A 27,348-nucleotide genomic window follows, 5' to 3' on the forward strand; every position below is an offset into this window, starting at 1 on the left:
ATTCAGCGCCTTTTACATATCGCTTTGGTAATCATGTTTGACAAAGCCAAACCTTGCATTTTGAATTTTCACACTGGTACGATTCCATGTTTTGACTTGTTGAAGCTTCGCCTAAAACTTTACAGCACTTTTTACACTTGACTTGGTTTGTAGCTGTTAATGTTGTTGGAGTCGCTGTTGTTGCTTGGTTTAAAGCTGAGCTTGCGTTATTTTTTAGCTTGCTTTGCTGCTTTTTTGCTCTCAACATCTTTCAATCTCTTGAGTATTTCAGCTTTATTGAGACACTCCCCTTCGAACTTTGGTACGTCTACATTTTTTTGTTATTTTGTGTTAACGTGTTGAATGCGAAACATTTATCTGGACCCCTGAAGCACCAATCTCTGTACAAACGTTTGATTTTTTTGGAGCAAGACGATTACCAGCAGCATTGATGCAATTTCCAACTGTATAGTGGATTTTTTTCAAGCGGCTCCGAGTAATGAATTATTGCTTATGGCCCTAATGCTTAACTTATGACTCCACCAGTTTAAAAAAGCTTATACCAATCTCTCCCTGGTGCACCATTAGGAAACAAATGAGATTGACCTTGGTGTTGTAAATAGTCGGTTACTAGGTTAATGATGTCATTGTAAGTTCTTCCAAAACCCCAATCGGATAATTTGATGAGCGTATCTACCAAAATTGATTCAAGTTGTTGCGACAATCTCGTGTTTGAACCATTCCCAATTGTTTCACCTACGCCGTGGACACGCCTGTGAAGAGTTGCTACTGGTTTGTTGAATGATTGAGCAGTTTTGTTAAATAAAAATTCCCCGCTTTGTACTTTGGCCACAGCAAGCGTAACTTTCTATTCGGTGTATGGTTTTTCTTTTTACTTTGAGTGCAAGTTGTTTCAAGGCATATTTTATATTAGAATAGATTTAATAATAATCGATTTAAACTTTATACAATAAAATTTATAGAGATTGATTGGTCACTTGAGATTTAATTAACAAAAGCCGCATTTAACAAATGAGCAATTCCCTTCTTTCATTTAACCCCACAGTTCTCCGTTTCCATTTTTAACTCACAACTTTTTTTCCCTGAACAGTAAATTTAGTTTTGAAAAGAGATTCTTGTCCAGCGTAAAAAGTTTTACCAGTATACTTATTAAGTTCAATGATATCAAATTTAATTTCCGAGAGTTTTATGTCTATTTTTCAAAAAAAGAAAAAAAATATCATTGCGCATTCGAAAACTTAACAAACTATCAAGAAAATTTTTTTTTTTAAATTAAAATTTGATATCATCTTCATTCAGAAAAAAATTCTCTCCAACAAGATCCAAAAATATTCGCAAGAAGTTTATTCAATAATTAATTAAGTGCAAAAGAATAAGCTTAGTCATAACTATTTCATTCTACCCTCTATTTCATTCTACCCTGTTTTACTATACTTAATAATAACGGGGGACTAACAAGATAAGTTTTATTACAAAATCCAAGTGTTTTTGTCGCAAACCTTTCTCCAAAAACTTGAAAAACTCTGAAAATCGACCTTGAAAAAGATACTCTGGAGATGTAAATTGTAACTTACAGCAATTTGTTATTAAAAAAATGGCGCTTAAACAGTTTCACAACTAACACATAACAAGATTTTAAAAAAAGTATTTTTGGGTAAAAGTAACTTTTATAATATTTATATATTTTTCGCAAATTAAAAAGTTTGTCGACTAAATTTAGTTAGACTAAAAAGTAAGTCCAACTAAATTTAGTCGAAAAACTTTTTAATTTGCGAAAAACTATTATTATCATCATCATCATTATTATTATTATTATTATTATTATTATTATTATTATTATTATTATTATTATTATTATTACTATTATTATTATTATTATTATTATTATTATTATTATTATTATTATTATTATTATTATTATTATTATTATTATTATTATTATTATTATTGTTATTATTATTATTATTATTATTATTATTTTTATTATTATTATTATTATTATTATTAATATATTATTATTATTATTATTATTTTTTTTATTATTATTATTATTATTATTAATATATTATTATTATTATTATTATTATTATTATTATTATTATTATTATTATTATTATTATTATTATATATTGTTATTATTATTATATAAATTATCATTAATATGGTATCGCTAATCGCGTTCTCGTTCGCGGAGACTTAAAAAACTTCTCATAGTTTTTAAAAGCAAAGTAGATAAATTTCAAAGTAGTCACTTGTTTCTTTTAATTTTAGAATTTTTTATATTTTTTTAAAATAATTTTTCCTATTGTTAATAAGTTACTTTTATGGTATTGATATGACTTTATTATTTAACGAGCGTCTAGTTAACAACGATATTTTGTAATGTTTAATTGTTTTATCATTTTAACAAATCGATAAAAAATTTATTGCAACAAATAATTAAACAAGTAAGAATTAAAACAAGTATTTTCTTATAATGTTATATAGAAATATAATAATTATTTCCATAATAGTAAGTATATCATATAACAACAAATAACATAATATTATAAATAATATAATAAATAATATACTAATAGATATTTGATAGCTTAAAATCAAGTGCATCGCACAGTTTTTATTCGGATTTCAACTTTCAAGTTTTAATTCATTTTTAAAATCATTAAGGCGTGTATCTTATTATTCTTTTTAAATGAATTTCTAAATTCTCCACCGTATTTTTAAAGCGAAAAAGTAAAATTATTTCAGGCGCTTAACTGCAGCATTACCATTCTTTATTATTATTGTTATTAATATCGTTATTAATATTGTTATTAATATTGTTATTAATATTGTTATTAATATTGTTATTAATATTGTTATTAATATTGTTATTAATATTGTTATTAACATTGTTATTAATATTGTTATTAATATTGTTATTAGTATTGTTATTAATATTGTTATTATTATTATTATTATTATTATTATTATTATTATTATTATTATTATTATTATTATTATTATTATTATTATTATTATTATTATTATTGTTTTTATTATTTTTGTTTTAATATTTTTATTACTATTGCTATTATTATTGTTGTTATTTTTATTATTGATATTGTTATTATTGTTGTTGTTGTTGTTGCTGTTTTTATTATCGTTATTTTTATTATTTTTATCATTATTATTTTTACTATTAATGATCTATCATTACACTGCAAGACTTGATGAGCAGCAGCAAGTGTTGGAATAATAAATATTTGTTTTTTGTTTTTACTGTAAACTGGTATAAAATGCTCCTCAAAGGAATAAACTTTAAATATTTTGAACCTGTAATGTCAGATGATCACTTTCATCAAATTGAGGAAAGTCTCTAAGAAATTAACAAAGTATATGATTTTAAAGATTTTGCTTTAAGAGTTAAGGATCTGACTACTTTATTTTATTTTTTACTTGTATGTTTGTTAAAATCATAAAGATATAAGCTAAGTAAAAACAAGAGCATGTTTAATTGAAATACATTAAAAACTGAAAGAAAAATTCTCTTTTAAAACTCCCTTTGGCTTTGTGTAAAATCTTGTTGTTGAAGTATTACTTTATTCACTTTAGTTAAACTTATTTGTTATATTGTATCAAATTGCTGTTTAAAAAAAAAAATCATTGAAGCTCATTTTTATTTCAGTAAACTTAACCATTGCATTACAAGTGACCTTATAATTTCTTTGTACAAAAATGACATTAAATACGTTATACTTCTTACCATTTGTTGTTTCTAATACTGTTCTCATCTTTTTTCACATATGTTTTTTAATGAAATGATAAACCATTCATATTTTTCAATATGATAATGTATAAATACAATGATTTTAATGTATAAGTATGATGATTTTAATATATAAATATGAATTAAACACTTCAAGCAAAAGTACAAAAAAATAGCATTAGTTGAAAAGTAGCATTTATGCATTGTTGTATTTTTCTTAAAATAAAACATTTTGAATTTTAAATTTGCAGGGTAGTATAATTTTTTGATCTGTTTTAGGTGTAGTGAAATTAGCTAGTTATTTCTCTCCATATAAAGATATCTAAGACTATTAAAATGGAAAGATAAAAATGGATCAGTTACCTACAAAATTTGTTATTCCCCCTTCAAATTCTCTTTTTTGTCCTCTCTGTGCAAAGCTCTTCAATGATCCAGTAATTTCAACATGTTGTGGGCATACATTTTGCCGAAAATGTGTTGAGAATTCATCAAATATAAGTTGTCCACTAGATGACACTGTTGTTGGTTCAAATGTTATTGTAGCAAATCGCGCTGTGAAAGGTCAATTAGAAGATCTTTTGATATGGTGTCGTCATACATTGTATAGGGTTGATTCTGAAGATGAATTTCAAATAGATGAAGAGGGCTGCCAAGAACAGATAATGCTTGGTCAGCGCAACATACATGAAGAGTCATGTATGAGTGCATGGATACCTTGTCCTAACAGTTCGAATCATTGTGGAAAATTTAGAAAAATGCATTTCGATGATCATCTTAAAGTTTGTGAATACAAGCGCTGCAAATTTGCTGAAAAAGGTGCAAAAAAATTTTTAATTTGTTTACCAAATTTTTAATCTTTAAATTTGAGGGTTGTTTTTTTCTATATTTTGCTTTTAAACACACCAAGTACTGCATCCTACTTTTCAAAAATGTTTTAATAGGTTTAAAGTTTTATAACTATAATCTACTTAAACATGCAAATTTTTATATCCAAGTGATGTTTTTAGGCTGTGAGTTCCGTGGAGGAGAAGAAAAACTTCAACAACATATGCGTGAGTGTCCATTCTTAGGAACTACAGTTGAATGGGATTTATTATCTCAGATTGATGTATGTTTATCATTAATGACTTATGGTTTATAAAAGTTTTTTTTCGTTATGAATAATATATTGTTAAGGTTATTAATAAATGGAAAATTTAAATTTTTAAAATTTTTTAAAAATGATACTGTCTATTGATCACCTATTGGTATTTCTTACAGTTATTTTTGTTTTAGTATCTTTCCTAACAATTGCAGAAAACTGTATCATATATACAGATGATTGCAAACAAATGTATCATATATACAGATGATTGCAAACAAATGTATCATATATACAGATGATTGCAGACAAATGTATCATATATACAGATGGTTGCAGACAAATGTATCATATATACAGATGATTGCAAACAAATGTATCATATATACAGATTATATTTATTTTTCATTTCGTGTTAAGAAAGTTTTCTAACTATGTAAATTGCTCAATCATTTTCTTATTAATTAACTGCATTAACTATCATTAATTAACTACATCAATTAACTACATCAATTAACTATCATTAATTAACTACAATACGCTAAAATTAATTAAATAAAAATAAATCATTTTGCAAGAAAAATTAAAAAAACTAAAAGTTGGCTTCAAAATTAAAATAGGAAATTTTTTTTTAATACTTAAATATGTTTTAATATTTAAATATGTTTTAATATTTAAGTATGTTTTAATATTTAAATTATTATCTTAAGCTACAAATGTTTAAGTAAATAATATTTAATTTTTTTAAAAGTCTTTTTAAAGTTTTTAGTCTTTCGGGACAAATAGTTTGGTTTTTTACCTGGTGAGAAACTCTGCAGTGATTGTAGAAAGGCACACTTTAATTTTCATACTTTGGAAATGATCTTCTAAGTAAAAATCTTTTTCTATTGAATTTACATTTTACCAATAATTTTTGTGATTATTTTAAAATATTTTTAACATTTTACTGTTTTTCTGTAAGTAAAAAGTTATAAAACTTCAATATTCTTGCACATAAAAATATTAAGATAAAATATTCTTTGGTTTACATAGGGAGACAACACCAATGATGGTTTCCAAGCAAAGTATCTTGTTAAAGCTGTAAAAAATTTGAATGAGCGAGTTGGCTTGTTAGAGAAATCAAAAGAGGAGATTATCAGTAATTTAGAAAAATGTAACAGGTTTATTGTTAATTTATACTTAAAAAGCTTGCCAAAGAGAAATAAATTATATTATATCATTAACAATAATTTAAAAGCAAACAAAAATGTAGTTTATGCATTTTTATTTGCTTCATTAAAACTAAAATTTGTTGGTAAACTTGCAAAATAACTTACAAATGAAACATGCAAAATCTACCTGTTAATGTTTTATTTACTTTTTTGCAAACAAGCATGCATACCCCAGTTAAATTACAGAATTTATTGCAATTAAAAGATTTATTTAAAAGATTAATTTAAAGCTCTAGAACTTAAAATTGTTTAGCACATTTTTTTATAAATCTGTTGTTTACAGCCATCGATGGCTCATGTCGGATTGGAAATAACTTGAACATTGAATTGTTTAACAAAGCAAATGTGTTAAAATTGAATTCAGTAGACTTTTTTTGTATCCTCAAATTTTTTATTTCAAGAACTAATTCTGTTTCAAAAAAAAAAGTGCGCAGTGTAAAGTATACACTGCCAGCGAAAGGTTCAAGACGTAAAATTATGAAAAAATTTAAAAAGTTAAGTTAATGAATATATTAATATGATAAGTTGTTTGCAAAATCAGACAAACATTAGAATTGATTTATGGCTCTAAACTATGTCTCTGCATAGTTTGGAGCAATGTTTTGGATCATTGTCCTGTTGAATATGAATCCAGCACCATTGAATTGTCACCCAGATAGATCTGCATTTTGTTCAAGAATTCTATTGTGTTTTTCTTTTTTCACTATACCATTAACTTTAGATAATTCTCCCACCATGACTCAATGTAGGCACCACGCACTCTGGTCAAACATAAGCTATTCTTTTTAAATACTTCAAGCTTGAATTTGTTACTCTAAAGTCCATTCATAATGAGCTAGGGCCTGTTCTAGTATTTTCAATCCTATTTTTGAGGTGAAACTAATGGTTTTCTGACAATGACTTAACCAAACAGAATAGATTAGATACAGATTTATTTTTACGGAAAAGATACAGATTTATTTTTACAGAAGTCTGATATTTTCAGCTTTGCTGTGATAACATGTTCCCAATTTTTTTTCATTCTGTTATTTTAAAATAGCAGTTTGCTTTTTGACACTAGTTTTAAACTTTCCACATTTTTATGATATCTTTAAAGAGGTTTTTAAACTTTTAACTCAGAAGATTAACTTAGCTTAACTTTAAACTTTTGGTATCTTTAAACATGTGTTATGTATTTAATATAGTTTACAAAATATTTACACAAGTTAAAGTTAAATTTTTCAAATTTTTTTTTTTTATCCTTTTTATTTTTTTTTTATTACTATGTAAACAAAAGTAGAAAAACTTTTGTAAATGAAGCATGAAGTTTTCCATTTAACTTTTTCTTTATTGGTTTTAGCAATGTGATAAATTTATCAATACAAGTGGAAAAGCTTTCACAGACCATTGAAAAACTTCTTTGTATTCCTAATACCCAGAATATTAATGATCACCATAATTCTAAATCTTTTACTGATATATCAGCTTCACAAAATTATAGACGGACAGTTTCAACAATGGGATTAAATACATTAGATTCTACACGTTCAAGATCTGTTTCGACTGGACCTGCTCATATGTTTAGCTTCTCTGAACCAAAAATGGAGATGTGGAAAATGCCATTATCATTCAAATGTGTAGGAACTTTTAGGTAAAGTTATAAAGTTCTATATCACAGTTAAATACTTATTCCAATTAATTGTGTGTGTATATATATATTTAAAACAGTGATGTCATATTTTTGGATTTTTTGAGTTATTTCCCCTATCCCATGTGGGGGTGTTGGGGATTAAAGGGTTAACAAAATAATTTAAATAAAAGTTTAATAAAAACTTTTAAACAGAATGTTACAGAAAATGCAACAAAATGTTAAACTGGAAGCATGAGACCATTATCCTTAAGTGGGGTTTCTATGGCCCCTTTGTCCCACCCCCTAAACATGTTTATGGTTCAGAGTGAAAAGTTTTGAGACCCAACTTTACAGTTGTGCTTTTTAAGTATTATGTTGAATGTTATTTTAATGATAAAAATAAAATCTATATTTGCAAGAGGAAAACCAGTGGTGTCACAAAAGGTCACCATTTTGAGGATTTGCTGCGGCTCATGTTGTTTACCTTCTAACAAACCTTTATTGTGTTTAAAAAAAACGAAACTATATAATAGGTTAAACTAAATTTAAAACCTAACAAAAATTACGAAATTAGTTTGTTGCATAAGTCTATAAGTCTTCAAACTTTTTTTGTTTTCTCCAAATGAAAACCCACTTACCCGCGTACCGGCAATCATCAGCAAAAATACATAATGAAAAAAATGTTACAGAAGAAAACATTAAAGAAAAGGGAAAAACCGTTTAAAGTGTTGTTAAAAAGGAATTGTTCTTATTAGTGGCTTCAAATTAGTTTTTACTATCAAATGATGCCAGCATGTATTTATTCATATGCCTACACTTACTTACCAGCTTTTGTATTTTGTTTAATAAATTTGAGCCCCCATAGATAGCAATTTCAGTTTTTTTATTTAAGCATAGGGTACATCTTCTTGTGGTTGGTTGATAGTGTGGTTAGCATTTTCTGATTATACTCCATTTGATTAATGGTTTTCCATTTTTTTCCTTTATACTCCACACTTCCTCAGATACTTCAGTGTTGTTTTTGTACCTTGCAGTATTAAATGACTTAATGTGGTTTGCATATCATAACTTAAAAGGTGGTTCACTTATATACTTTATATACTTTATCCAAATAGTTCGGAAGGTTGGGAGAAATAACAGCTTTTTATAGTGTGTTTTCAGTCAGGCAAAGTTTATTTACGGGACAATGCAACCTGCTGATACAATTGCAGGATTCTTATTTTGATCTGCAATTATGTCGATGATTTTGTTGTTATGTCAGTTTATTATGGATTTAAATTCAGCATGCGGCTGTAACAAACTTTTAAAGTGTTTCTGTTGAATATCCTGTTCAAAATATGCTTTGTTAGAAAATCCTTGTCTACTAAACCAAGAAATGATTTACCAACTTTTGTGATGACATTTTTACTAAATGGTGGGTTGAACCATATAATGTAATGCTTGCGATTATATTTCTTGTTGATTTTATTAGGAGTATTATTATATTTTAATTTATAACTATAATCTGCTTTATTTATTGATTCTTCATAACACTTAATTGCTTTGTTGAATATTTTCTCACTGGATAAAAGTCTTGATGATCTGTGTTGTAATGAAATGGGTATTTGCCTAATATTTGGAGGATGGTTTGATTCCTTATGTATATAGTTTATTTGATTCTCTGGCTTACTATTGGGTTGATAAGTGGAATTGTTTCAAGTGATATTCAGATAGTTAACAGTTTTTAGGTTGCACTTGATGGTAATATTTAATCCATAATCTTTAGAAAATTTTTGTGGTTGTTTTCTTAATTCTTTCTGATTCTGGGCCACTTAGATTTTTGAAAACCGCCAAACCATTGACTCTGTAAATACCTAAAAATATTTTATTATAAGTGAATGATAGCTTATCTAACAGAAATATGCACATTAATTTGCAATCTTCAGCTCCATTAAATGCACCCATTGTTACATCAAATAGACTGCATTCTTTTTTCATCCATCTCTCATTTCTATGAAACAGAAGAGATTTTCTACAGTGGTAGACTATTCTTTTTTCTTCAGCTGTAATACAAATGTGTTTCTCAGTGAAAGATATCACTATTCTCAGCAGCTCTTCATAAATTTCTTCATTAATTGATGGATAAAAATTGTTAACATCGAAAACCACAAATTTTTTTAGTTTCTTATCTTGAATACTTTTAAACCAATTTCTTACATTATATGTGTTCTTCCATTGATTTAGATTCAACGTGCCCCTTATATTTTTGTTTATTTTGTCTAAGATAGATTTGCTTATTTTTCCCAACTCGTTTTTTGTAGGATTTATTAACCATACGCTAGGTTGTTATTAACCTTTTTATAACTAAATGTTATGGAGTTAGTGATCAGCTTTTTGTACTCGTCTTTCTTTAATCTATACAAGTTAGATGGCTTATCTGCATGTGTCATTGTAAGCGTCAAATTTGTCATGTTTTTATGTCCCTTTTTATGTTTTGTTGGAATTTGCTACCTACCTTTTGAAATTTATTGTTTTTTTGTAAAAGCAACCATTTCCTTCACTTGTGGTGGATCTTTGCAGCTTTTCATAAGTAACATGTTTTGCTGTAATTAAACCTGACTTCTAAAAGAAAAGTATGTTTTCCTTTAAATTGTTTTAACAGTAGAAAAGATAACTGTCATTTGAGCAACACACCTGTTCGCAATGCAGCGTTCTAGATGATATTTAAGTTGTGATGAATGTGTTGCAATTGTTACTATGTCCAATGAAGGATTAACAAATCACGGACTGGGTAGAAGATTTGAAGTATCTCATACAACAGTTGGTAGGGTTCTATAAAGGTTTGTACAGACCAACGATCACGCTAGATAACTTAGCCAAGACAGACCCTGAGCTACCAATACCGTGCAGGACCAATTTTTAATGCTTCAAACACTGAGAGAACAGTTCACTACTGCACGAAGTCTCCAAATATAACTTGCTGAGGTTCATGAAACTGCTAGTCAAAATACCATAAGAAGAAGACTTTGTGCTTTAAATTTAAGACTTTTTCAAGGGGGCACATGAATTGGAAATTGCATGATTGGGGGCATGTCTTATTTACAGATAAGTCATGGTTTTATCTTGTAAGTTCTGACTGCTGTCCAAGAGTGTACAGAAGACAAAATGAAAGATATTTCACTTGTAACATTCAAGAAACTACTTTATATGGAGGCAGCTCATTGATGGTATGGGACAGAATATCTTTAACAGCTCGCACAGAGCTTTTTATTGTTGATGGTGGATGTCTGACTTCTCAACAATGCATAGCAGACATTTTAGAACCTTTTGTAGTACCTTTTGCACTGTACATTGGAGATGGATTGCTTTATATGCAGGATAATGCTAGACCACATACAGTACATATTGGTACTGAATACTTAAATAATGTTAATATTCAAGTTTTGGAGTGGCCAGCTTGCAGTCCAGATATGAACGCAATAGTTCATCTTTGGGACATACTAGGACACCAAGGTAGAAGCCAACATCCACCACCTAATAGCCTAGATGAGCTGCAACAAAGTCTTATCCATGTGTGGTGAGATATCCCTCAAGAAACAATTAGATCTCTAATTGAAAGTATGTCACTGCACTTTTAGGCTGTAATAACATCAAGTGGTGGTAACACTAATTATTGATATGTCAAAAATGTTTTAACTTAAGCTGTATTAGTGTACATAACACTAATAATCATTTTACTTCATTTTGTTAAAGGAATCATATTTTTTGTTTTAGTTTTTTTTTTTTTTTTACCATCCTCAGAGTCAATTTTATTATCATCGAAATAATTGTGTGCATGTGTCCTACTCTTAGTATGTTTGTCAAAATATATTGAAGACAATTAAAATAAATCAAAATGTATAAGTGGTGTGTTAATCTTGTGGTTAAGTGTATATATATATATATATATATATATATATATATATATATATATATATATATATATATATATATATATATATATATATCAAGACCACCATTTTTTGGCAAGATTTCTAAAAATTAAACATCTTCCATAATAATTTTTCTGGTCATACATCTGTCTTGTTGTAAAATATACCTGGCATCGTCATGTACTATGTCAAATAGTTGAAAAAGATATTTCAGGAAGTTTGCACTCTCAGCAGGAAAATTTTCCCTAGTTTTATGTTTTTGAAGATTTTGTATTGAAAAATTAATTTATTGGGCTTTGCTTTGGAATTCAGGAGTCATGCTTCATACACTTTTTTGTCCAAGTTCTCTTTAGCTCCCATTCTGAAATCAGAAGGCAAAAATATTGGCAGCATCTTGTGGTCATTGGAAGCAACCTAGCCTAACACCATTATCTGGGTGTTTAGTCTGGTGAATGAATTTGATGTCATCTGGGACTTCCTCAACTTTTATGTTTTTTCTCAACTCATGATCTTGAGAGGGTTCCTCTTGATTCTATCTTTGATCTTGGTCACAAAGGGCTTGTTTCAAGGATTTTCAAGGACAAAAAAAATTACCTTTTTTTTCTCATTACAAATAAGTCTCAAAGCATTGCAGTCATGATTACAAAAATAAGATTTGTTTGAATTAATTGCCATTTCTATACATTTTAGATGGAATTATGAAGATTTACCTTGTTTAAAAAATTTATCTTTTCTGTGATCATGATTGTTTTATTGTCTTTTTCTTAGAGGTCATAATGGTACAATACGATCAATTGCTTCAAAAGGAATGTATGTATTCAGTGGAGGCGCTGATCAATCTATAAAAGTTTGGGATATTCAAGATAAGGATATGAAAAATTCTAAAGGATGTATTGCCACTCTTACTGGTCACACTGGAGAGGTTGTTGTTAAGATTATTTTGTTGCATTATAATTATTAAACATTAAAAGTATTTTAATAATTGTTCTCTCATTTTTCATATTTTGTACAAGTTTTAAAGTCTTATATTTTTCTCACAAGATCCATGCCATGTGCACATCTGGTCGCTATTTATATAGTGCTGGCAGTGATAAATCAATTAAAGTTTGGGATACAGATAATTTGAAGTTGCTTTCTTCAAGAGAGGTAAATGAGTTATTTAAAAGTTAACAGTTTTCAATGTTCAATTTCTACTTCATGAATTTTTTTAACTATTACAGTCTAATCATATATAATCATATTATAATCATATTATAATCATATTATAATCATATTATAATCATATTATAATCATATTATAATCATATTATAATCATATTATAATCATATTATAATCATATTATAATCATATTATAATCATATTATAATCATATTATAATCATATTATAATCATATTATAATCTTATTATAATCTTATTATAATCTTATAAATTCCTGACACAAAAATGTAATCTTTTTTTTTCAGCATCAAATTTTGAACCTATTTTCAATATTGCTGTTCAAATTATAGTCATATACCACTAAAACTTACTTTCTGCTTTTTTACTTATTTTCCTGTTTGAGGAATTTATTTTTATATAGTAAATTTATTCATTTGATTTATGTTAAAATATACATATGAAAAAACAGCCATTTATGGTATGCCATAATTTGTATCAAAATGCATTTCTTAAGTAGAAACTAATAAATATTTAAATTTCTTTTAATCTTAATGCATTATGAAACCTGCTCTTCAATATTCATCAGAAAGTGAAGCTCTGATTCACTGGCAGATTCTCCAAAAATACTAGCTAAAGGAACTGGAATGCAAGTTAGAAAATTTAAATGAAGTCGAAATATTTTTGAAAAAAGAAAAAAAAAGGGAAGCTTTGATTTTTAAAACAAACAAAAAAAAAATTTAATTGATGTACAGCAAGCATGGAATTGTTTTATTACACAAAACAACTTCACAAACAAATGGCTAAAAAGTTACTTTTATATGCCATTTTAAACACAATCGAATATCATCCATGAGCCAAAATGAGAACAAGGTAGTTTGGTGTCACTAATATTAGCCTAGGTGATTTGGAAAAATGGCTAATTGAAAACAAAATGGGATTGGATTTATTGTGTCCTATTCAGTGACATGATAGAGAATTTAGTTTCAGATTACCTATGATAATTCTACTTATAACTAATTTGGCATGGCTATCCAATTTTTGTTGTTAAAACATTTGATTCTGACTGGTGTTTTGATTGTTTTAGCATTGGAGAATGTATGTCTAAAAAAAAAGCTTTTTAGTTAGTTTTAGTTAGTTTAAGAGTTCATGATGTTTACTAGCATTTCAAAGTGAAAAAAGAGAACAGGACATTAATTTTGACAAATATTGAAACATTACAAAAGTTGTCCTGACCAGAACCTTTTTTAATTTGCATCAATCAGTTTTTTTGAAGATTGGGATAAGGAACATTTGTTTTCACATTCAAAACAGAGTGGATAAGTCCGAACTCTCATTGGTTTGATAGTTTTATGGCATTTCACTCCAATCACTAACAGCTGGCTTAAATCATGCAGCAAAATAGTTAAATCAGAGCACAACTTTCATGAACAATTTTTTAAAAGCAAAAATTTCTTTAAAGTTTTAAGTTTTTTTGGTTTGCAAATAATTGAAAACTGATCATTTGGTTGCAAAAGAAATTTGATTTTTTCAAAAATAACAACACTCAGTTATGCAACCAAAACAGTTCCAGCACACTAAAGAAATCTAAGAAAGAATTTCTTGCAGAAAGTAAAGAAATCTAAGAAAGAATTTCTTGCAGAAAGTAAAGAAAAAGAATTATTGCACTAAGTTGGGAGAAAAGAAATTTAAAAAATCTTTTTGATTTAAAAAAATCATAATCATGCCACTTTTGATGAAAAGATCACCAGAAAAATGACTGTTGGCAAGATCCAAAATGTGCTCATTTCTTTAAAAATTACTCCTGTAAGTATTCAATAGGACTAGTGATACGTTTGAAACTGTACATCCCAGCTTGTAAAGTTAAAAATATTCAAATGTACCAAAAAAGAAAACATAAAATAAAAAACCATTTAATCCAAAAAAAATTAAAAAAAAGCTGATTCAAGAATATTACCTGATAGTAATCAGTGATCCTAGTGTAAATACAACATTAAATATCAATCTAAGAGGCAAATTCAATTAAATTTGGTATATATTCTTTTAATATAATAGACACCAGCTTCCTTTGGAATTATACTTCAAAATCTATATTAAGTATTTGCAGTTTTCTTCTTTTCAATGGATTCTTAACTTAATGGATTCAATATTTTTAAAAAATAATTTAAAAATATTTTCTTCTGGAAAACATAAATTTTGAATACTAGAAAAAAACTTTACCTACTGGAAATACATTTTTTGACACCCTGTTTTCCTACCATAAAAATATTGCAGGATAAAAAGAGATTAATCTGTTGCAAAAAAAGTTTTTACTGGAAATAGGTCACTGGATAACAGATTAAATTTACTGGTAAAATATATGTTTAATGTATAGGACTTTTTTTTGACAGCCTTTAAAAGATATATGAACCAGTTTATAATGTAAATGAGCCAGTTAAAACCAAAGTGTTGTATGTCACATTATTATTGTTTTAGATTACCCCAAATTTTTTTCGGTTTATAATAAATTCTGCCCATACAGTCTAGTGCTCAAATTTTGCTGCTATCTATGCGGCCAGCAATGGAGGTTGGATTTACACCACCTTTCTGCTTCACAAATTAACAATAGCAGTTTATGTTGTTTGATGTAAGTCTAATTTTTTTAAAATTTGACTCACAAAGACTTTGGTTTTAACTGGATCATAATATTAAATATACTGTTAATCTTGTTAAATTAGACCTAATTTTGACATTTATTACTTCAAACCTGTATATTTTTAGGATGCACATTCAGATGTCATCGGAGCATTGCAATCAACTGGAAAATACATTTTTAGCGGCTCTTATTCCTCAATAAAAGTATGCTTTTAATTTTTTTTTTTTTTACATTTTTTAAGTGAACACAATGTTTGGATAATAATTAGGGCTTGTAGAACTTTACCATTAAAAACTTTACTATTAAAAAAAAAGAAGAAAACCATAAAAAGCACAGCAGCAAAATGCCACATTCTTGTTAAGAATTTGTAATAAGAAGTTATAAAGAATTCTTAATAAGAATGTTGCATTTTGTTGCTGTGCTTTTTGTGGTTTTCTTTATTTTTTTTTTACCGGGATTTTCTACTGGCTCTAATAGTAATTGGTCATTGCACTTAATTTTTTTTTTTTTTTTATATATATATATATGATCAAATAATTAAATTGCATCAGTGCTTTGTTGGTAGTTTTTTTCATTAAAAACAGCCTGACAAGGTCTTAGCATGGGGTTCATTTCTTTAAAGAAAATGTCAATGGGTCAATCTTGTTTTAATTTTTCTCAACTATTGTCTAAATTTTGTTTCTTGGTGATGCATCTTTCAAAAATTTCTGAGGCATGCAGACATTTTTTCATTGTTGCAGCACCACAGTTAATTATGTATTTTTTGCCCAATTTTGCAATCAGTTGAGTAGCTGGCTTTCACTGATCATCATTTCTGAGCACTTTGAGTTGATCCTTGATGATTGACTCATTTCTCTCATTATTTAGTTAGGCTTTTCGGATGAATACACCACTTCACTCTTTGTATGATTTAATGCTATTACAAACTTCTGTCTTAGAAACTCCAAATTAACCTGCAATTTCCGTTAAATGTTGTGATATACAACAACAACAACAACAACAAAAAGCAATTAAAACCAATAAAGTAGTATAATCAATTATCTACCATAAGTATTTTATCAATTTTAAATGAAAAATGTTAAAATTGCAAAGCAAAAAATTTTGAGTCCTACTGTATATTACGTTGTGATTGTATATTTACTAGTGTTGTTATCGACTTTGACTAAATCAACTAAAAGTTGACTAGTCAAAAGTCGAACTTAGTTGACTTTGAAAAACTGAATAGTCGATTTAATTGACTACGAGTTTCTTACTAATCGACTAAAAGTCTATTTAATCAGGTAATCATCCTGACATCCTTATTTCTATTTTTTCACTTGATTTAATTTTATCAACCTTTAATATTGTTATGATGCTGACCAATTAGTAAAGAGATATCTTTATTAGTAGTTTATTTTGTAATGATAAATTATAAAGATTGAGCCATGTGTTAGAACATCATTCAAAGCGGTTTTTTTAGTTCAACTGAATTATCTGAACATTGAACCTAATTTGCTGTATCTTATTAACTTAACTCTTAGCTTACTGTATGTACCAACACTTCATTAATGTTTTCTTTTTCTCATTATAATAACCAGTTGATGCTTTTTAAAACAAAATGTTAAGTAATGTGTTATGGTACTCAGTTAAGGATGCGAAAAACTTTTATAAATCTGCCACCCCAAAAAAAGGTTTAGCCGCCCCATCCGCCCCCACCTATCTACGCCATTGTTTTTTATTAATTATTTTTTGTTAATTTTTTTTTGGTAATTTTTTGCTTTAGTTGTTGTGAAAAATGATATAAAGTACCCATCTGTATTTTTTTCTTATCTTTGTGATTTTAATTTCCGTTTTTGTTTATTCGATTTTTATTCATATAGGAGATTAAATGAATTAAAATTGAACAAAGAAAATGCTCTTGATATAACTACAGCACGTGTTATTATAACAGTATTATATACCACCTAGTTTTTTTGTTTACTCTTAAAGTTCTATTTGTTTCATAGCATCTAAAAAATAAGTTATATAATTATATAATTAAAGTATATGATTATAATAAAAGTTTTCATTCAAATATTTCGACTAAGTTGACTTTTAGTCGACTTTAAAAATGCATTCGTCGATTTTGGTCGACTTTGAAAAATACATTAATCGATTTAGTCGACAGTCGAATAATTTCAAAGCCGTAACAACACTAGTTTTTACGTTGTGATTGTATATTTACGTTGTGAACAGCCGAAGATTTTTTGCTGCTTTATATAAAATTTTTCAGAAATATCAGCTAAATCTTCAGTGAAGATAAATGTAATTAATTTTAACAGCTTTTCTGTTAGGTTTGGCGAACAGCAACACTAGAGCTTTTACACAGCGTGTCAGATATTTATCACTGGGTTCGAGCATTCGCAGTTGCATCTAAAAGAGTATGAATTTTCATGTTTTTAATTAAATTGAATGTTTTAAGAGGCAATCAGCATTTTAGCTGGATTTTTTCTGCATAGAAGACGGTTTACAGTGGTTCGCACAACAAGGTTCACATGTGGAGCACCGAAGAGCCTTTCACAAGTCTTGGAGAACTTACTCACTCACACGGGTCTGTCTATTCCCTCGCCGTTACCTACCACTATTTGATTATAGGTGAGTTGATTGGAGTGCATTGGCTATGTTTTGTTAGTTTAATTAATTTGGAAAATTTTTTTAAATTTCGCTAAACTTTGTTTTTATCTTCACCTTTTTTACTACCTTAGAACTTTTTATTTTAAAGGTACATACAACCAAAATACGCACCTATATAACGTTGTTACACATCAACATATCAAAGTTTTAAACGCCCATCTTGGCATTATCAATGACATTGTTGTCTCGCCAAGTGGGAATTTTTTATTTACAGCTTCTTATGACCACACGGTGCAAGTGAGAAGATATTAGCGTGTTCTAAAGTCTGAAAAATTTTGGGTGGGGGGTTTTTTTTTTTTTTTTTTTTTTTAGGTCTGTTTTGCTTTCAATGAAGTTTAATATCAGATTTTTCTTTTAGCTCTGGGATCTTGTAAAACTTTTACCTGTTCAAGTTTTGAGTCGCCACGAAGGAAGTGTGAATTGTATGACACTACGTGGCGATATGCTGTTCACTGGATCAGAAGATCAAGAAATTAAGGTGGATTATTTGTGCGCGCGTAGTTGCGCACGCGTGTTCTTATTTGCAATGTGTTACTTAAAATAGGGTTCTGTTTTTTTCAGCGTTTGTATTAAATATATTTGGCTTGTATTAAATGTTTGGCGGGTGGTAATTATGTTAGGCGAATGTTACGTATGTTTGGGGTTGGGGATGGTATTAAAATATATTTAATGGGTGTTAAATATACTTGACGGATAAAATAAAATTGCGAAATTTTTACATATTAAACATTTTTGTGTTGTCAATTTTTACTTTATATAAAAATTGTTAAAATATCAAAATGATCTCTCAAAAAATGTTCGTGATGCCTTTGAGTATGATGACATTTTTAAAAAAAGTTTTTTTTTTTTTAGGTCTACCTTTATTATCAAGGTTTGGCCAGCAAAAATCTTATGGTTGTCTAGTACCTTCACTTTAATTTCAGCATAACCTAAAAAAACGCTTTTTAATCACGGAATGTTTTCATTTGCAAGAAAGACGATCATGACAAAATTTTATTCGTAAATTTATGAAGCTCTCTATTTTTTAAATGCATTAAATTAATTTATAGTAATGATGTTAATAGTATAGTTAATATTATTATTGTTATTATTATTATTGTTATTATTAGTGTTACTAGTAACTATTATAGTTAATATCATAGCTTTGTTATTATTTTAACGCTTATAGAATTATGATATAAAAAAGGATACACAAATTTTATGTACAAAGTTCCTTTTAACTTTACATAGTTTTTCTTTACTTTAAGATATTTAACGTCACGCATCTCGCATGGATTAAATATCAAATATTTCAGTTCTGATGCCGCATGATACTCACGATTCGATAATTTTTTTATGTTTGACTTTAAAATGTTTTGATGAGGCATTAAACGTTAACCTAGTGTGCGTAATTATAAAATATAAATCGAAAACTTAGCTTTGTAATCAGTGCTGCGCTAAACAAAAACTTTGTTAAGTAATGCGTTGGAAATTTCAGACTTCATTAAAGTCTGAAAAAACAACCCTTTGTGTTTTATTATTTTTTGTTGAAAATGTTACGTAGATTATTCTGAATTTTATTTTAGATTACCAGCTGGTTCTCTATATATGGTGTTGATTACGTCTCCATTTAACATTTCACTGCAAGAGACTAAAATTTTGTTTTGTTAACGCTTAGTGGGGTCTTTACGTAAAATTGTAATAATGCTAATAGAACATTAGTTTAAAGTTTTCAAGGTCTTTATTTATTTTTCAAATTCCTAATTAACAACATGTTGATCTAGATAAAGAAATTGATTAGATTCACAGTGATAGAGATTTAGTTTCTATATTTTTAAAAGCAAAAATTCGGATTATACTTTTGTCGGTTTGCCCAAAATTGTAACTGTATGAGGTGTTTAGGTTTCGCGGGATCTAGGAAAGACTCGCCATTTTATAAGAGAAAAATTTCTATTTCAAATAATTTTATCTGATTGTTGCCTCGCAAATTTGATTTCCTATCTTCATCTCAATACCTCCTGTCACTTTTTACTGATAAGTAAAAAGCTTCGTGTGGAAAATATTGCTTAAATCTGAAGACACGTGCGGCCACGTTCGTGGTTCAGTTTAAACAAAAGTTACATGGCCTATGGGCACGATTGTGGCTTCGTGTATCTACGGTTATTCTATAGCCTCTTAAAGTTCTATCAAGAAAGATGGTATCCAATGTTTTTAGAAAAAAAATTAAATCCCACTTTTCATCGCACTACAAATTAACTGAGCACTTTAAGGCTCAATAAAAAATATTGCTTCGTTTTAATTTACCTAGGCGGTGCAAAATCAGTTATTTTTTAATGAAAAGTTGTTTTAAGAAATACTTCAAGTTGTTCATGAAAATAAAATATAAGGATTTTGCTCAAGTTACAATGGTTTAGAGTTAAAGATAAAAACTACATTTTTGCTTTTAATTGACTTAACTGTCAAACAGCTACCCAAAATGGCAAAAATCACATACCTTTGAACGATGGGATTGACCCTTTTAAACATTTTTTTGAACGATTGGATCGACCTTTTTAAATATTACTCAGTGTTTAAATGGAAATAAGTATCAATTTAAAGTTTTAATTTTCGATTGATGCAATCCAAAAAATCCGGAGATTCCTTGTGATGTCATGTTCAACATCAGCTTGAACGCATCGTGTACGATGATTAGAATTCTAACTTAATTCACCATTTTGACACAGGCCATTTACATTTACTCAAAGTAACCAAGAGTTGAAAATAATAAATCTCCCATGCTTTTACATGGTAGCCACAAAATTTTAAAAGTTAGATTCCAGGACATTTTGTTGCGTTTTCCAGGACATTTTATATCCTATTAAATGAATATTATCAATTATCTTTACATTAAATTTATTCATATTGATTGAATTATAGAATAGAATATTATATATGTATAAAATAATAAATCATAGATAATTCTTTTATTTAAAATCAAATTCAAACCATTTATATAATTTTTTTTTTTTTTTTGCGTTAAAAATTTTTGTATTACTTCAATATTATTTAGTAGTTTTTGAACTTGATTTAGAAAAAAAAATTCCAGGACATTTTTGAAAAAAATTTAATTTTCCAGGACATTCCAGGACACTTGTAAAAATCCAGGACATTACAGGACTGTGGCCACCATATTTTAAAATAAAGATAACATTAACGTCATATTATGAAAGCACACTCTCTGGCTATTAGAAAATGTAATTTTCTACCACCTGCAGCCTGTAGATGCATTCGACAATTTTTGTATGCAAAAAAATCCTTAAAGTATACAGTTTTTTTGGAGATAAGAATCGTTATTCCAAGATTCATGTAAAGTGAATTTTCTTTTTTTATAACTTAAAGATTTCCTAAAGATTAAAGATAATAAAAGTTCGTTCCATCAGACAAACGTCACTAAAACTGTTCGTGAAACCGTTTTTAAAAAATGGCGCACTGAAGTTTAGTAAGTGCTTTTTCATAAGGAATTCACACAAACCTTATAGATCTTAAAGTTAAAAACGGATATAAAAATAAATCAGAAAAGTTTTAAAATGGAAATCTAAAAAAATGAACGCTTTTTAACAGCTCTTCAGTTTAACCGAACTACCCGAGTCCAGTGTAATTTGACCATGACGTCACTGAAAGCAATGAAATGTTTCGAGGTTAGCAGTGAGAGCGGTCGTCACATTAAAATGTTCAAATTTTCAAAGATCTTTTAGACCCAACCTCGAAAACTCCTCCACAGTCATTAATCCATTTTTCATACGACATTCCAAGTATTCTTTTGATTGCAGACGACAAAGGTGATTCTCTTGGCAATTCTCTTTCAAACAGGTCATAAATTTTTTCATAAACTCTTTACATTCGCCTTCATGGTCCAGAGGGAAACTCCCTTTCATAGGAGGGGTCGGTTTAAATACTTTCTTTGAAGGGTTCATATATTTTAATCTAAAGTTTAAATGAAGAGGAAATCGAAATGCAAGTAAATTTAATTCGAGTTATGAATAAATACCTAACACTTCTGAAATAAATAATTTAAAACAATATATTAAAACAATGCTCTTATAAATTATATCAAACAGCAAAATTCCTACCAAACTTTTTAAAAAGTTCCAACAAATTAAATAAAAAAACATTAACTATTTACAAACAGTTCATTACTGTCTTAAAATTCATTTTGCAACTGAATATTCATACTCTGCACAACTTAAAAAATCATGCAGTGCGCAACTGAAAATCATCCCAAGAAACAGTGTATTTGTTGCTCAGGTATTCCAATATCAATCACGTAACTAAATTAAAGTGAGAAAAAGTAAAATCTTATAAAGTTCACATTCACAAAAAAAAAAGAAGAAAAAGAAAAAGAAGAAAAAGAGCGATTAATCAAACCTTTTCATTAATTCAGTGAATTTATCTGGTCCACAAATTGCAACAAAGCTTTCTTCAGCAGATTTCAAAACCAGAGGATTTTCACCTGAAGTGTCTAATGGAACGAAAGTTAGAAATTCTTTTAACATACTTTGATTGATTCTGCCCGAAAGACCAGACCAGTCAGCATTAGGTTGGCTCAGGACATAAGAAGCAAAAAATCTTTAAAAAAAAAAAGAATATTTTGGTGTATCATATAACAGCATTTTAGAGTTTCATATAATAATATTTCGAAAATAAACGAGCCAGCTGTTTAATTCTACTTGTAATATAACTCATTAACAGTGCTAAAAGGATGCTATAGGAACTACATTTTAACAAATATTATAAATTATTTTATAAGTAAATTCAATAATTTTCAACAATTATTTAATAGATATCAAACAATAAAACTTTACCGGACCTTTTTGGAAATCTTAGGGAAGCTTCATCAATTTGATCTTTCCATAAAATGTCACTCACTGTTCTGTTAGCAAACAGCAACTTCACCAAGCTAAAAAATTCAGAAAAAATGAAATATCAACTGCACTTTTACATTTTTTGTGACTTCTGGAAGGAAAAATTCTACATACCACTCTTGAGTTTTTATAAGATAATAATTAATCAAACGAATCATCGGTGTGAACCCTAAAAAATACGCATAATTTCTCCTTTTAGTAAAAAATCAAGCTGAAAAAAAAGTCAAAAACCATTGTATAAAAGGGATTACCTGTACCAGCAGCAATAAGAAACACACTTGATAGTTTTAAAAAGTGCTTGGGGAAGTTTCCAATACTTTCACTCATTGAAAAGTATTCACCTAAACCATTCCAAAAAGTAAAAAGTAAAACAAAAAAAAAAAATAAATCTAATGTTGAAAAAATCCAGTTATTTTTTTTTCCTACGAGCCCAAAAAATTACAGAAGCAAAACCTTTGATTCGACTTGTTATACGTGGACTTAAAACACCTTCAGGATAATTTTTCACCATCAAATATATTGCTCTTTCTTGTTCAGAGGAGATTTCATTGACTATTAAGGAGGGTGCAACAACTGTATAGCTATGTTGAATCTCCATATCTTAAAAATTAAAAAAAAAAAAAAAAGATCTTTATTAAATTGAAGATTAATAAAAACTTTTACAAATAAAAATAACATCTTCAAATGTTAATTTGATCATTTTAATGCCTAAAAACTGCCCAAAGTACAGACCTTCTATATCTTCTTTTAGAACAACATGATGTCCGATAGCACATTCAAAAATGACATTATCAGGAATATTAACTTTAAAGAGTTTTGTGTTGTGTGTAACTGCTGACACAGAAGCAATCTGGCAGTCTCTAAATATTAAATCTATAAAAAAAAAATAATAATAATGAGCCTTTAGTAATGGTAAGTTTAATCCATTGAAAATTGTTTGAAAGCGAGAAAAAGTTCAAATAAAAATTAACCCATTATATCATAATACAATCAATTAGTACCCAACCAGTAGGAATAATGTGAACAGTAAAAATAAAAAAAACCTCTTTCACTTTTATCTTTAACATGCTCAATATTTTTAAGACCGAGGTTTGGCCATGTGATATTTGGATCTTTTTTTGTAAGTGTAACTTCAACTTTGTTTGCAGATATAGACTTTACTGCAGAAAAAAAAAACTAAGTATTTGAAAACAATTTCTTAATGAAATTTCTTATAAAAATAAAGACAAAAATTGAGCAATAATAAAACTTGTTAAGATTTTTAAGAGTTAAAAAGTCAGGGAGAACTAAATATCAAATACACATATTTTTAATGAACAGGTTGAATTTAAGGTAAGTCATGAAGAATCACCCTGAGATGAATTTAAAAAACAAATTGTATCAAAATTTTAATGAGAAAGAGTTTCAAATCCAAAAGCAGTTACTTAATCCCAGACTCCATGGCAAAAAAAAAAAATCTGTTTTCAAAATAAATTCCATTTAACTAAAACTTAACAAAGCAGTTCTTTAAGAAAGAGAAAAAAGTTAAAATGCTAGAAATATTAAAATAAAGAAAATCAAAATAAATTTCCATTTACAAAATACAAGAAAATTTTGGGGCTTTTAATTTACTAAAGAGTACCAAATCTGTTAAATATAAAAAAAATCACTTACATAAGCAAAAAGAGATTTGTCTTTCCAATCCTTAAAAACAATGTTTGAAAATACTACACTCAATATAAATTTTTGATTAGTACATATAAACTGTTTTATAAATGTTTCAAATAAAGTTATAAAGATAATTTACAAATTTATTAAAACATTTTAAAAAATTTAAAACATTTACATACTAAAATGCACATGAAAAAACTTATTTTCAAGCAACAATTTTACATCCAAATTTTCTCCACCACTGCAATCAATGATAACATCACTTCTTTCAATCCCCTGTGGCATAAAAAACAGAAAAAAAAACTCCTACTATTCTCTTGAATATCAGCAATAGTTTAAAAAATAGTTTTCTTCAGATTTTAAATGCATACACAAACATTTTTAGTTAAATGCAAACAATTTGTCTTTCACCTTTTCGTTTTTTGCATTTATTGTAATGAAAATCTCATTAGAGGTCTGGTACCAATCAAATCTAAAAAGAACATTATACACACTTATCCTGATATAAAGTTACAATAAAATAAAAAATGCTTCTTTGGCTTTTAAAAGAGAATAAGTTTCAGATTAAAACCAAGCAAAAATTTATATAGATTTAAAAAAAGAAAATAAATAAAAATACCTGGGCTTTTCATCAATGCTTGTGAGGGTATAAGCTAAATCAAAACAAAGTTATAAAATTAAATAATTCATTTCATAACTTTCTAGTATCATGTTTATAGCTTTATAAAGTTGATCAACATTGATCATGAAAACCAAAATTTAGTGCTTCATTTTTTGAATCAACATATGAAAGTAATTTATACATAAATATGTTCTGTGATTTATCAATAACCCAAAAAATGCTTTTATTTTGTTATACTAAGAGAATTAACAATAAATAGCAAATAATTGTAAAATTCATACTGTTAGAGCGAACAGCATCATGAGGAACAGTCAGACCTAAAGCAAATGATAAATCATTAACTATAGTCTAAAACATATTCATTAGGCTTTTTCCAGGTTACTGGGAAAAAAATTATAAATAAATACTTTTAAAAACATGATGCGACATTTTTTTAAATTTAAATATAGAATGTGCATTTCTTAGCAAAAGATAATACTTTCTGTTGGTGCCAATGGCTTTAGAACTTTTACATTTAATGGCCCCAAATAACACTTTGCTAACATTGATTCAATGTTGACCCATTGATGATTCTGAAATAAAATAGTTTTATTAGTTATTTTTTTAAATACGCACAAAAAGAAAAAGAAAATTAAATTTCACTGAAACAGTATTTTAAAACTAGAGACCTGATCAAAAAGTGTGGTTGAATCAATTCCTGCACCTTTCAGTAACTCTTCAATGCCTCCAGGATGAAACTCTAAGTAGGGAGTGATATTGTAAACTTTTCCTACAAAATATTTATAAATATTATACATACACATCTGCTTCAAAGCTTCAAAAAGCTTTTTTAACATCTTAATTATAAAATTTTTTACCTCGGACAGCTGTCCAACAATCTTTTTCAGTTTTATGCTCAGCAAGTTCTTCAAGAGTAATACAACCAGTCCTACTTCCAACTCCTGGTACTTTATTTTCGTTTACATACCGAATCCAATGCATAAGACTTCTCCCTGGCTTTAATGCAACCTTGTTTCGAACTAATCTTTGTGGAGAGGAAGATGAGGGAGATGATGGTTCTCCCATCATAATTTCTTCAAAAAAATTGCCAGGACTTAATTGAAGGGTATTGGGACTTATGGATCTTCCATGAAAACCATTAAACCCTCCGGAGAGACTCGCAGAACAACCCAGTTTAAAGTTGAAGTTAAGTCTCTGTTTACACTATTCTTTCTTCAAATTGAATTAAATTTTGCCTTTAAACAAGACATGGAATATGTTTCGTGAAATCTTGTCATCGCTTAAACTTTGTAGTATTTAATTTAAGCAGAGAAAAAAGTTCATTTAGTAATTTTTCATTAAAATTGCCAAAAAAAATAGAACTTTTCAGTGGAAAATACACCTGCTTTTTTGACGACGCGTTATATAATACGAAATCATATTATAAAAGAACTTGTGTGTCACGAGGATTTATCTTTTTATAACAAATCATTGTGCACATTTTTATGAGATGTTATTTCATATTTAAAGTGGAAATAATTTGCACTACGAGTTAAGATAACTCCCAGAACATTTTGTCGTCATGCGTCATTGTTAACTTCGATAACAAAGAAATTCAATCGCAAAGGTCGGTAATTTACTTTTTTAAATCTGATTACAATTTTTTTTTTTTTTTTTTTTTTTTCTTTTCTTTATTTACAACAAATCCATTTTAAAGATATTTTATGACGTCTCTTATCTTCACGCTCAGAAGAACACGACAAAGGTTGCAATCGCTATAATCGACCAATTGAAAAAATAAGAGACTGAACTTTTATTAGAAGACGTTTTTTCCAAATAGATGAGTGGAGATGAGAACTACCATTAAATACAGAAAAGAGTTGAATTTCTTGTTTCATTTCTGATAAAACTATTGATTTAAATTCGTTTTGGTGTCCGTATCACAGAAAACCATTTTCGTGTCTTCATTACAGAAGTTAACAAAAGTTAGGATATTTACAACAGAAAAATTAATTATAAATTTCTCTTTGAATATTTACATTTAAAATATTGTTATTTATTTTTGTATTAAAAACATGTTCAAGTAAAAAAAACGTGTTATTTTTAATCAAAAGAAATATTTTGATAAACACGCGACTGCTTCATAACAGTGTTTCCAAAACGAGGGAAAATTCCTCTCACTCCCCCAGTGGGGTATTTCAACTTTTTTTTAG

At 27.9% G+C, this 27,348-nt stretch overlaps 3 protein-coding genes across 11 annotated transcripts; 1 reads left to right on the forward strand and 2 right to left on the reverse strand.

Annotated features, from left to right (window-relative positions):
• The first annotated feature begins 3,994 nt into the window (after positions 1-3,994).
• On the forward strand, positions 3,995-19,714 carry LOC145199068 (E3 ubiquitin-protein ligase TRAF7-like). Of its 7 annotated transcripts, none has more exons than XR_016451132.1 (13): positions 4,002-4,564; positions 4,756-4,856; positions 5,862-5,989; positions 7,380-7,670; positions 12,329-12,482; positions 12,602-12,706; positions 15,478-15,555; positions 17,665-17,751; positions 17,830-17,965; positions 18,093-18,241; positions 18,363-18,482; positions 18,857-19,003; positions 19,252-19,714. XR_016451132.1 is itself a non-coding variant. In XM_090083105.1 (12 exons), the coding sequence occupies exons 1-12, from the start codon at positions 4,099-4,101 to the stop codon at positions 18,905-18,907; spliced, it is 1,866 nt and encodes a 621-aa protein (XP_089939231.1). In that variant the 5' UTR covers positions 4,003-4,098; the 3' UTR covers positions 18,908-19,213. The 7 variants fall into 7 exon arrangements, 3 of the variants coding, with proteins under 3 accessions (XP_089939233.1, XP_089939232.1, XP_089939231.1); XR_016451133.1 differs by having other exon boundaries at positions 19,570-19,714; XM_090083105.1 differs by lacking the exon at positions 19,252-19,714 and having other exon boundaries at positions 4,003-4,564; positions 18,857-19,213.
• A 1,828-nt stretch (positions 19,715-21,542) lies between these two features.
• LOC149891316 (cytochrome c oxidase assembly protein COX19-like) lies at positions 21,543-22,424 on the reverse strand. Of its 2 annotated transcripts, XM_090080779.1 has the most exons (3): positions 22,388-22,424; positions 22,196-22,290; positions 21,543-21,946 (listed from the first exon to the last, which is right to left on the reverse strand). In XM_090080779.1, exons 2-3 carry the CDS (start codon positions 22,237-22,239, stop codon positions 21,703-21,705), a joined length of 288 nt encoding a protein of 95 aa, XP_089936905.1. In that variant the 5' UTR covers positions 22,240-22,290; positions 22,388-22,424; the 3' UTR covers positions 21,543-21,702. The 2 variants fall into 2 exon arrangements, with proteins under 2 accessions (XP_089936905.1, XP_089936906.1); XM_090080780.1 differs by lacking the exon at positions 22,388-22,424 and having other exon boundaries at positions 22,146-22,268.
• LOC145180536 (cytochrome b5 reductase 4-like) lies at positions 21,543-26,692 on the reverse strand. Of its 2 annotated transcripts, none has more exons than XR_016450400.1 (17): positions 26,014-26,692; positions 25,825-25,925; positions 25,635-25,728; positions 25,438-25,473; positions 25,154-25,187; positions 24,946-25,006; positions 24,714-24,810; positions 24,538-24,567; positions 23,928-24,044; positions 23,617-23,757; positions 23,338-23,484; positions 23,136-23,225; positions 22,999-23,053; positions 22,830-22,919; positions 22,388-22,588; positions 22,160-22,290; positions 21,543-21,946 (listed from the first exon to the last, which is right to left on the reverse strand). XR_016450400.1 is itself a non-coding variant. In XM_090080778.1 (17 exons), exons 1-16 carry the CDS (start codon positions 26,222-26,224, stop codon positions 22,236-22,238), a joined length of 1,560 nt encoding a protein of 519 aa, XP_089936904.1. In that variant the 5' UTR covers positions 26,225-26,692; the 3' UTR covers positions 21,543-21,946; positions 22,196-22,235. The 2 variants fall into 2 exon arrangements, 1 of the variants encoding a protein (XP_089936904.1); XM_090080778.1 differs by having other exon boundaries at positions 22,196-22,290.
• Positions 26,693-27,348: the final 656 nt, after the last annotated feature.

The sequence above is a fragment of the Hydra viridissima genome, unplaced genomic scaffold (assembly GCF_058129835.1).
Source record: "Hydra viridissima isolate aposymbiotic clone 2 unplaced genomic scaffold, HvirCarnegie_v1 scaffold_3, whole genome shotgun sequence".
In the NCBI taxonomy this organism is placed as follows: Eukaryota; Metazoa; Cnidaria; class Hydrozoa; order Anthoathecata; family Hydridae; genus Hydra; species Hydra viridissima.